This window comes from Periophthalmus magnuspinnatus, chromosome 9, assembly GCF_009829125.3.
Source record: "Periophthalmus magnuspinnatus isolate fPerMag1 chromosome 9, fPerMag1.2.pri, whole genome shotgun sequence".
In the NCBI taxonomy this organism is placed as follows: Eukaryota; Metazoa; Chordata; class Actinopteri; order Gobiiformes; family Gobiidae; genus Periophthalmus; species Periophthalmus magnuspinnatus.
Genome location: NC_047134.1, coordinates 25,495,633 through 25,508,011, shown reverse-complemented (window position 1 = coordinate 25,508,011; position 12,379 = coordinate 25,495,633). Strand labels below are relative to the sequence as shown.

Genomic DNA, 12,379 nt, shown 5'->3' with positions numbered 1-12,379 from the left:
TCCACAATTGTTGGATCTGGTTACTTTTTTCAATTAGCTTCACAAACGCAATAGTGTTCATAATATTTTCTATGTGGGGGTGACAGTAGCTCAGTTGGTAGAGTGTCCACTGACCCACAGGTTGGTGATGTGATTCTAGGTCCCACAGATGAATACTGTTGTTGTGTTCTTGGGCAAGAAACTTAACCCACCTTGCTACATAAAAACGTGACAATTTCCTGTATCTTGTGGCTTAGTTCTGTCAAATACAACCTCCTTTGACTATGAAATGTCTAAATTTGTATTTTTGTTTTGTATGGATCAACACAAACCAGAAAAAACATTCAGATTTGAATCTTTAGAAGTATATTCTATGGAATTCTGATCTGTTGTCTGACTCATTTCTGTTACGACAGCACATGAATGCAACTCATAATCCTGACTATGGTTCAAAGCCAGCCCAGCTGGTCATTTGCGCCATAGAAGCCTTTAAGATAAGGTTGTGCAATTTATCTAATTATAATTGCAATTATGATTATTGCTGTACTTGATTACAAAAAATGTGTAATTGGGCAATCAAAATGGTAATATTAACTCGCTTCGAGCACCTTTAAAGTAGAAAAGCGCTATATAAAAATGTGAGCATGACCATTTTTAAGTGTGTTCAATGCTCATGTTTCATTAAGTGGAGGGGTTGATTATACTGTTCTTTTTGTTGTCCAAGTATGTTTTCAACTCTATTTCATTGGGCAGTCGGATGAAGCTCATCGAGGTTGGCAACTTTGAAGCCGAGTTCCATATTTGAAATTCCAAGTGTGAGTATCATAGCAACCAAAGAGCCAATCTGTAAAGCCCCTTCCTGCCTGCACCGCTGGTTTTAACCGGAAGCAGGCACTTAGGAACACCGTCAATCAAACCTGTTGCTAAGGCTAGCAGGAGCGACCTTGGAGAAAGAAGTCGCCTAATTTGTTATTGTTATTAATGTTAAAGTTTCTAGCAGTGTAGCTATGTCCATTTCTATATACAGTCTATGATATCAATCCAGATAATACAACCTATAGTCTGACAATGTCCAGTTCAATAGTATTTCAGCTAGTGACTTGTGCAACAGAATCCTTTGAGGTTCTTTTTCCTGACCAAAATCAACATCGACTTGACCAATCCATCTCATCTCTGTTTACTTCCACCTGAGTTCTAGCTTAAAACCAAACCTCCCTCTATGATTCTGCTCTGGACCACAACTCGATGTAAAATCAAAAGAACCCAACATTGTTCCAAGACAACTGTGGCTGTGTGTGTGGACTTGTGTTTGTAACTGAGTCAAAGACATGGCTTCCCACACAGGATACACTTTTTATGGATGTACGCCTTTGGCACAACTTGAAAGCAGCTATCTTTATTTCAGGGAGGATACGTTGGTAATGATCTTGAAACCTGTCCCATTGCTCTAGTAGTTATTTTGGCGTTGCTTTGTAGTGGCCCGGCCGAACTTGGACCAGTTGCTATAGCGAAATGTTGTCTTTGGCTGGTGCTTGAGGTGGACTCAGTTATGGAGGGAGCGGAATTGGTAGAGGGCAGTGCCAGGCTTCACACAACAGCTACATACCAGCTACACAGCCAAGAGGCCTGCTTTACACCAGGCATGAGGGGCTGTGTGGGAGGACGGAGCACATTTTTGAGCTTTTGCAAAAATTTGTACCAACTGAGACACAAATCCTAGCCACCCACTTACCAAAGCAGACATTCGCTTTCGCAATCGGCCAGAGAAGCCAAACATATTCGTCCGTAGTCCTTTGAAATCCCACTCCTCTCTGTGTGCGCCACTATGCCCTCTTCATGTCTGATGTCATGAGAGCCCGAGCGGGATCAAAGGCTACATGGACCATCGGCATGACGACAAGTTCCACGGCAACCGCCAGAACTCGCAAGCATTACAGGAAGTCAGGAAAGACCATTCAAGTATAACGTGTCCTCTTAACAAAGTGGTACAGAATACAATTGAGGGATATTTTGGCAATGCTATTTAAAGTTAGGTCCTATAACACAAGGCAGGAATTGTTGTTTAAAGGTTTGCAAAATAAGACTATTGAGAAATCTGTCAAATAATTGTCTGAAGAGCTGAGAAAAATACACAAAACAAGGGTACAGTTCCTCCAATGTGATAGTTATAGGCACGTTTAGCTCATTTCTGATGGATTATAATTCTGACTGATATCAAAGGAATGCCCAAAATGATTGAAATTAAGAAAAAAATATATACTGCCAACCATAGACTGTATAAAGAAGTGGACTAAGGGAGAGCGATTTCATTCCAGCCAAATGAAGCTCATCGAGGTTGACGATTATATGGGCAAATTTGGAATTCTGACCGTGAGTATCTTAGCAACCAAAGAGCCAATCCAGAGCGAGACTGATGAAGGTAACGCCCCTTCCTGCCCGCACCGCTGGTTTAACAACACTGTCAATCAAACCTGTTGCTATCGCTAACAAGACTGACCCTTGGGGAAAGAAGGCGCCTGATTTGTCTATTATTAATGTTCATATCTTGATTTACAGACACAATACCAAAATAAAAATACCAGGAACATGTAGAGCGGGTTAGAAGAGTGAGGGGTGAGAATTTTTCAAAGTAAAACGAATGGGAGCTGATGTCGAGTCAGTTGAGCCGGAAGTGCACCCATGATCATTTCCTATTTGGAATGTGGCGGCTAGCAGGTTAGCTATGTCCATTTATACATAGACAATCTATGCTGCCAACACTAGTTCTGATAAACATGGTGATTTCCTAATGTCAAACACATTCGGTCTTGGTAGGGGCAAAAAAAAAAAAAAAAAAAAAAAATCTAGATCAAAATTTTCGAATGAATGTTATTTTTTTCTAATAATAAAAAATTAACAAGGCAAGAAGTTTTGAAATAAACTCTGCTCCAAACCACATAGTTTAACTGATAGAGGACTGGCTGTAGACCTCCCAATTAAAAATGCTCATCAATGACCATTTGAAACGCTTGGATCTTGATTAGATTAACATCTGAACAGTAGTAGAGCCCCAGGTCTTGGTTCTGTGTGGCCGTGGAGGATGGGCAGCTGCTTTGGCACATGGAGGTCAGGGTTAAATGTCCTCGTAGTCTCGCAGGAAGCAGACAGGAAGTGCAGGAAAGAACTGTGTACATATACATGACACGCCAACGCTTTGGTGGAGGCAGCGCGTGGACTTCAGAGCACGGCACCGTGACCGCTCTCTCCTCCGCTTCCTCTCCGGCTCAAACGCGCTGATGTCAGGGTAAAAAAGATGTCTGGATGATAAAATCTGTCTTTTGGTGCAATATTGTGTTTAAAAATGTTGGTAGTGTCTATGATTAAAGATAGACCTGGGGATAGGGTTGGAATTAGGGCTAGGCCTGTCGAGCTAATCACTACATCGACAGCTTCTTTGCACAACTGCAACATTTTTGGTTATTTTTTGGCTATATGATAAGATTTAAGCTGTAAGAGGTTGAATTAATAACTTCTATGACTCATTACAGACGCAGTAAGTGTTTCATTTGGCTGGTTAAGTATTGCAGTTCAATTTTTTTTTTTTTTTTAATTGTACATTTTGGATAGTTTTTGTGGTTTAAATCTGCTCTTGGGTCATTATGTGATATAAATTTGTTTTGATATTACTATTTATCTTCAATATTTACTTATATACCAATATATTGTACTTCAAACTTTGTTGTTGTGACAGGCTTACTTGTGATCTGGCTCAAAGAAAATTGTACAATACATACTAGATACAATTTTTACCTTTTTGCTCACCTCTAAGAACAAGGAAAACACCTATAGACAATTTCAATTCAGTGTCCAAACTTGATTCCAACAAAACAATAAAATGTTATTTCACACAGGCAGATGGAGTATTATTTATTACCTGTATGGCCCCGGCGAGCGCCAAAATCTAATCATGTACAGGTTGCCCTAGGACATAATTACGAAAAAAACTGACCTGAGAATCGTTGGTTTAGCGAAAGATTCATAACCGACATCTGAGCAACCAAACTGAAAGAAAGCCTGTTCGTCCATCCAAAACGACTAAATGTCTACGGTTGACCAGCGCCTTTAGTGTTACCGGCGGTATTGTATTCCCAGACACACTATATTTAGACATGGATTAGAACAAGCAGCAATTTTTCCAGTCTGAGCGATCGCGGGGCCTGGTGTAATTAAATGGAATCTAATTTGAGCAGACGATACCCTAACGCTTTTGTCGGCAATGAGGACTGGGCGCTCGGGTTCAGGAAGAGGCCAGTCGGGCGAGTGCGGAGGTGAGATGCCAGACGAGGTGGGTGACAGTGTACAAGTGGGCAAAGGACCCCGGGCGACGCTGGGTATGAGGGGGTACGGATGGGGTACACGGAGGGGTGAACCATGCCCTGTCTGGACTTAGAAAAAGCAGTGGTGCCAACACGAAGCGGGTGTAGGTCGGTTAAGATTGTAGTTCTCTGCGTATTACGTTACTGCGTGGTGGTCCTGGTTTTGACCCCAGTTTACCTCAGATGTAGTCTTGGCTTGGTTCTTGTCCACGTCCTGGTTTAGTCCGGTTCTATAAAGTTAGTTCCAGGTTTAGGTGAATAAAAGATATTGTGATTTTAATGTGGTGATGTGCAAATGTGTGTGTTTTATCAGCATATGTATAATGTGGCAGGCATTACAGAGTTTGTTTTTTTAGCTAACCATTAGCTACTGAAACAACAGTAGTTCCATCGTAATCCCTAACTCCTCATTCACTACATAGTCCTGCGCTCTTTAGCAGGCCCCATAGGACACTCATCTCACTACATTCAAGTGACAAGACTCTGGCATCTGGGTGAAAAAAGTCAACCAAACTTGAGTTCTGTCATAAATAATGATTCGTCTCATACACGTTTTTGTCTTGATCTCAAGTAAACAGACTTGAGTATTCATTTTTGTATCCATTTTATCCTTTTTATTTATCATCTTCATTCAGTCGTGTTGTGTCCAGTTAAAGACCTGTTGCCACACTGTTGTTTTTCCAACTCTCACAATGCATTGTGGTCTATATTGACCTGCTTAATGACCACTAATGCCCACTACTTTTCAAGATGCTTTGTGGGAAATTTTGCATACACCATTTTCTCACCAACTCAACATTTGGACACTACCAAAAATGGTGTGACCCCTAAGTACTGCCCCCTGTAGGGAATAGCGTGGACATTCTGACACAGCCATGGATTCCTCTCAGTAGAATTAGCGTCTTTTAAAAACATCGTATGAAAACAGCGTTAGCCTTGTTTGTACTTACACAGCTCAGTGCAAGATGTGGTTTTATGCAGCTTGAGGTGGCCTTGGGGACATGGATAATGTCAGCGTGTGCTCGTGCTTCAGTCCCTCCATCCATCAAAATCATTTTATACAAACTGCAGGATGTTTCTAAACCTGTGCTGTTATGTAATGTATGTTGTGCCACATTTTACTTATAATATGGTAACACAGGTCAAATAGGGGCCAATCGTGACTTTGTACAATGTAAACCAAAATGTATTTATTTTCACCATCTTAAACTGGAATGTTGGAGAAACACATTTAAATATTATATAAATATCTGTGTATTTACATTATATTGTATGACTAATATGACTGGGATTTTTGCCTGGCTGGCTTTAAAGATCCTATATTTAACAAAATTGACTCTTGTGAGCTTTAAGCCTCATTAGAATGTTGTTACCTCCTCAAAAACATACCTGGAAATGTGTTTTGTTTCATTCACATATGGTTGAGTAATGGTTTATTATTAATCTGTTTACATCCCAAAGATCAAAATGTGCTTCCTATTTTACCTCATGACATTACAAGGTAGAATAGACCATTTTCAGTTTGAGAGATGAACTCAGTCTAAATATGCAGGATTTGTATATTAAACATGTGAAAGAAACACAACTGCGTGATGAGGAAAACAACATTATAACACAGATCAGAGAATAGCATAACATGGCCCCTTTAAATCTTTTGTTATAAGAATAGAAATAATCCATCTCATATTCTATAGATGCTAGTGGTCCATTACAACAGCCATAGAAAACTCATGTGCGTTCTCATGTCATACATTGGGTCAGCAGCCATCACTAAAGAAAGTGCATCATTTGCATGTCTATACAACACGAGAGCTCCTTAAATTATGAAAGGCTGCTCTCTTTCTGTCACTGCCCCTGCGCTGGATAAATGAGACTATAGCCGGCCATCCCCTCTGCCATCCCCCTGCCCCCACCCCCCCATCCTCCAGGGGAATGTTGGTACATTCCATTAAGAGGAACACTTAATTAAAGCATGATAAAATACCACTCTGAGACTCCAGAGGGGACTGAGCACAAAAAGGGGAGAGAGGAGGGAGAGCGGCAAGCAGAGGTTGGGAGGGGCTAATAAAACTCTAGTTAAGTCCGACACAATTGTCCAGCTGTATGTGTATTTGTTTTAGTGGTATAAAGTTGATCAATATAGCAAATTATCGATAATATCATGAATGTTGTTTTTGAAGATACAAGGTACATCATTAAGATATAGTGAAATTTTATTATAGATCTCAGAAAAACTTCTTTTAAGCCTCACACTAACAGGGCGAATAAACTGGCCAAGTTTATTCAGCCAGAAGAGCCGAGCAGTACCAGCCTTCAGAAGATGCCTATATCTCATGGGTAAAATGTTGAAAAAAATGAATCTCTCTTTAACTTGTCTTGCAAACATCCAAACAGCGATATGAAGTGATATTTCTCCTCTTCAATTTCACATTTAAGGACACATTAAGGCACATTTTGGTTGGATTCTTACCGTGACACTATTTCTCCCATGCTTAAATGCACAAAGCGTTATCAGTCTCACAGAAGCAGTAATAAAAACATGACCCCATTTTTTTCTTACCTTGCCCAGGACAGTGAGGCAGCTGGGGTCCAACTCGGGCTGCTCCAGCTTCACCACCCCCACCCAGCCGTACTCATATAGGTCCTCTTCATCATTGTTGTTACATAGTCCCAGAGGATGCATCTGCAAAACAAAATAGTGCACTCATTAGCATACAAAGGATAGGATCTTAGTTCAAACCCGAGACTTTTAAGATCTGGAGTATTTTTCCCATTCGAAATAAATGTCAAACTCCTGGGAACAAGAGCCAGTTTCTTCCATTGATAACATTGTATAATTGTAAGAAATATTTAAAAGGGTAAATGGTAAAAAGTGAACCGGATCATTTCTATCAGTGACTAGGGATCCACTGATATTGATACCAAAGAAATTGCTGGATTCAACAACGATTCAGCCGATACCCTGTTTGGACATACAAATTGATGTAATAAGACTATTTCCTCTAGTTGTCCCAGAAAGTCACATAATGTTTGAACTTTTATTAATACAAAATTGTTCTGTTTCGTCATATTTTAGTTTTGTTTTAAGGAAATAAATGGGATTGTCAAAACATACCACCATACCTCTGTCTGTTAATTTGTAGATTTTTAGAGTAGCTGTTGTATTTTCTTCCATTTCTGTCTTTGCTACCCTTAGTCAGACTTTTTTGCTAAATTTTCTTGAACAGTCAGAAAGAAACCAGGGAGAAATAACACATTTTGATCAGTTTCGTCATATTTTAGTTTTGTTTTAAGGAAATAAATGCTGTTTTCAGTCTTGGAATAAGTATCAGAACTGAAAAAGCTCCCTATTAGTGGCTGTTTTTTAACAAAAACACATTTTAACCATATTCATTTTAACTGGCCGCATCTGTATTAAACATTATTAACCTATACAATGTTGATGTTATCTGAAATCCAGCTGTAGAGCGTTACAAACAGGAAATACTTGAAACACCGAACAGAGAAGAAAAGACAGGTGTTACGCAATGTATAAGAATATCTATACTTTTAAATAGACACGGACAGGGATTTACTGTAATATCTTGATACTTTGACCCTAAAAGGTAGAAAGATCAATGCAGTGAAGTACTTAGTAGATCCGCTAGATTAACAAGCTTTTCCTTATTAACACCAGGAGTCCGTATCCTCACCTGAACTCTGCTATTTGCCGGCTATAGCAAATTCGCAAAATAAGATCCTTAAACTATAGCACCAGATGGGCTAACGGGATTAATGTGCTTGCCTAAGTCTGCTGAAGAGGCACTTTTACATTACTTTAAGCGGTGGTGTCTTGTCTCCCATATGTGCACTATATGATTAATAACGCCAGCATTTCCTTATGTGGACACAGAAGTGCAGTATTGTTGAATTTCTCTATCCAAAAAGTACAACAATGGGTGCATTTAGATGTGCAGTAAAAGTGTGATAACTACAATAAACTAACAGACCCAAACCCAAAAGGAATGGGATCAACAAAACATGCCACACGTCTGTCTAATTAGTAGATTTTTGGAGTAGCTGTTGTATTTCAAAGTCTTTTCTTTCATTTCTGTAGTAAAAGAAAAATTCCAGTCTCTAAAATGGCCAAAAAGTTGCACGACTGAGAGAGTACATTTTTCTACAAGTTGACAGATTTAAATTTTTCTTTTACTATGGATCATACCTGGACGACTGAGGGATTACACAGACTTCAGAATTTTCTTGCACAGGTGTGAACAATCAGAAAGAAATCAGATTACTCAGTGGTGGAATGTAACAAAGTAAAAGTATTAAAGTGCTCTACCCAAGTACACTTTTTAGGTGTCTGTACTTTACTTATTTATATTTTAAAGTGGATATTTTTAACTTTTAAAAACTTCTAATCTGTACTTTCAACTCCACTACATTTTTTAACAGGACTGAAAAGTAAAAGTATTTATTATTATTGTTTGAGATCTGCTGAAAAGTCTGAGGGTTTATTTAAGTTCATAATCAGAGCAAACAAAAATATACAAATAAAACCAGCTAGAAAAAATAGTTGATTTACTTGTTTCTGTTCCAAATCCAGCACAGATCTTTATCAAAATCACTACATTTGAAGCCTTATAAAACCAATATGCATGAAATACTTTTACTTTTTACTCTTTAAGTACGTTTTTAAACACTATATTTATTCATATCTTTTACTCCAGTATCTGTACTTTTACTTAAATAACAAAACTGACTACTTCTACCACTCCTCACATCAGATATAACTCTTTCCATGACATTTCCATAATCTGATCACTCCAGAAATCAGATTATGATCAGATTTCTGCCACAGTTTCTTAAGCCTCACACTCACAGGGCAAGTAAACTGGCCAAGTTTATTTAGCCAGAAGAGCTGTGCAGAGTCAGCCTTCAGAAGATGCCTGTGAAGGAGATTAAAGCGGAAGTCAGACATCACAAACACTGAGTCACTGCCAGCACCAAAGGAGGTGGTGGCCTCTTTAATTGTGACCTGACAAAAGCACTTATCTTGAAACATGTATCTCAAAGGGCTTCTCTAACTCTGCCCATGGTACAAAGTGAACAGCACCACAACAGGGAAGGATTCACTGTGGTTCTAGGCCTGTCACGATAATTATCATATCAACCAGCAGTAGAAAGTAACGAAGTACATGTAGTAAAGCTTTCTGAGAGCAGGTCTGTGTACTTTCCACTCCGTTACTTTTTTTTTTAACTGGACTGAAAAGTAAAAAGTACTTTTCATATGATCTGAGGGGTTATTTTTCACTCTTAACACTCTTAAAGTGAACAGGTACTTTTACTTATTTTTTCATGTGATACTTTTACTTTTACCTGAGAAACTTTTCATGTCTGTATCTGTACTTTACTTAAGTAACAAAATTGAGTACTTCATCCACCACAGTATATGTTAGAACAACATTATTTTTTCAATATTTATCGTGAGTACTTTACTTACTTTCTTTGCTGCAGTGGGGAAATTCTTCAAAATTTTATATAGTATTATAGTATATAGTATTATAGTATATATAGTATATGTTGAGTTTTGAGTTGCCGATGGTCAATATATTACACTTCAAAATGTGTTATCGTGACAGGCCTAAAAATGAAACATAAATAATTTGACAATTCTTCCTCAAATTATCACAATGAAAACTTCTGTATGCTGAGTTTAAACTATTCTACGAGGCTGAGTCAATATCTGATTATGTAAAAGGTGTGAAAAGTAATGACGAAACGATAGGGCGGTGTAATCAATTTTATTTTTACAGCGCCTGTGGCTTCATCCAATTACAAAAATGGCGTGAAACTATCATATGTACTAACATAACACAGCAAAGCAAATGTATAGTAGCCTTTATAGCGCCCACGTTACGCTATTTTCTGATCTATGTTATAATGTTGTTTCCTCATCAAAAATATACCTGGAGTTCTTCTCTAAAACTGAAAAAACTTTGTTCCATCTTGTGATGATGATGTAATACAGGAAGTGCTCCACTGTGTTTTTAAACTCCATACATCTTCACTAGAATCATTTGGATCATTTCAGCTCTGGAATTGCCCATCTCTACTGAACTAAAGGTAAAAGGTATCGGTTAGCTTGAAAACTACCACTTCATGACATCACAAGGTTGAACAGAGCATTTTGAGCTTTGGAGATACAGACAGACTAATAATAAAATGTTACTCAAACATGTGCGAATGGAACAAAACACAACTCCAGGTGTGTTTTTGAGGAGGTAACAACATTATAACATGGCTTAAAGCTCACAGAGTCCATTTTGCATGATACAGAACCTTTAAAGCTTCTGTTATGGCTTTCTTTAGCATAAATCTTTATTTGTATTATTATGGATCATTTTGACCTAACCTTCGTAATACCATCTGTTGTTATGTATAAGGTGTATCTCTTGTTCGTGTGTCTGGCGTTCTCCAGCCACTTTGATTAGACCAAACTGGCAAGATTGTTTTGGTGGTATAAATACTCTGTATTGTTTACATTCCACAAAACTTCTCTGCCCTTTACCTGGAATATTTCACACTATGGCATTACTGTTTCTATCTTGCATTTGTTCCAGTATAATATTTTTTATTGCTCAAAATATCTTGGGAGCATGCATCTTTACTGTGAGTGGGCTCGTCTCCCCACAGATCTAACCTGTAACTTGCCTTGGTGGCGTCAACAGTTTCTCTCCATGAAGATAGTAAAGTTTAATGCCATACTGCGGAACATCTCAGGCAATGCAATAATCTCTCTGTGGAAGCAAGAATGTGGTGGAAAATGCAACAGAATAGATATCTACTGTGCATTTAAACATGAATCACAAAAAATAAATACAACTAAAAATTATACTGCCCCTACAGGTCAACTTTTGAAATATTTCAGTTATGACCTACACAATATACAAAGGTTAGATTAGATGTTATAAAACCAAATCTAAAAGTCTGAGAGCATTAGATCTATAAAGGAGGGATTATCAGGGCAGCTTTATGTTACTCTTTCTATACAGTCACATTAGTCAAACGGATCTAAAAAAGCAGAAGACAACAGTTGTTTTGGGTGAAATTTGTGCATTTTAAAGCATTACCAATAAAAAATTAGATTAAGAGTGTTGCCAAATAAAGGGTTGAAAATCCTGTATTAATCCCGCTGGCTAATAGAGCACAGCCTAGCTCCCGTATTAGCATTCGAAGTGGGCCAAACTCAACTGCGGGTCACTCTATCCTATTAACCCAATGACCAAAACACCCCAATGAGCCAGGACTATGGGCGCCAAACTGTGGACCACTCTCGCCTCCAAGCCAAAGCAGATGACCACCACCGATAGCCCTATACTTTGACCTTTGAACCCTGCTGCGTCGCACAGGCAGCAGGTTAGCAGTGCGGTGGAGCTATTGAAGGATCCATTGTAAAGGTGCCTACTTCAGTGCTATTGGGCCCACGGGTCAAGCCTCTGACCTGAGGGGATTTTGGACAAGAGTAAAAAGGGGTTCAAATGCAAATCAGCTGGATCATGGAAAGAGAGGAACCAGGAAGGAATGTGAACATCGTGTGCCGCTAGTTTAGAGAGTCGTTGAGCGGAGATAATGTGATCAAAATATGGAAGCCTTAACACTTTGAAAGCAAGCAGAAGGAGATAACAATGCAATATATTTCATTAAAACATAACATTTACGGTATCGTCATATGTTTAAGTACGTCTGGTCATTTCGTACTTTTACTGAATCCTTAAAGAGCGGGTAGGTGTGTAGAATATGTATTTAAAGACTGAAGAATTTCAGAAACATTATCTATTTGTGTTGCCAGATATGTTCAAAATCAAATATCGCTTTTATTGATAAGAATAAATCAACATTGTAATTGTTAACTACAAAAAAAAGTGGACATGATAGCCAAGTTGTATTGTAATTTTAGTTCTCAAGACAATTATCCAATCAGAAAGCAGAATAAATCTCACTCTCACTGTTTTTCCCTGGGTTGCCAGTTCCAGTGACTAAAACCAGCTGGATATAAATCT

General features: G+C 38.5%; 1 protein-coding gene across 2 annotated transcripts in view; it reads right to left on the bottom strand.

Annotated features, from left to right (window-relative positions):
• znrf3 (zinc and ring finger 3) overlaps nt 1-12,379 on the bottom strand; it is a 109,494-nt gene that overhangs the window by 38,985 nt on the left and 58,130 nt on the right. For both annotated transcript variants that reach the window (XM_033972233.2, XM_033972234.2), the window contains exon 2: nt 6,895-7,017. In XM_033972233.2, coding sequence (XP_033828124.1) covers nt 6,895-7,017 — 123 coding nt within the window. The remainder of the gene's footprint in view (nt 1-6,894; nt 7,018-12,379) is intronic.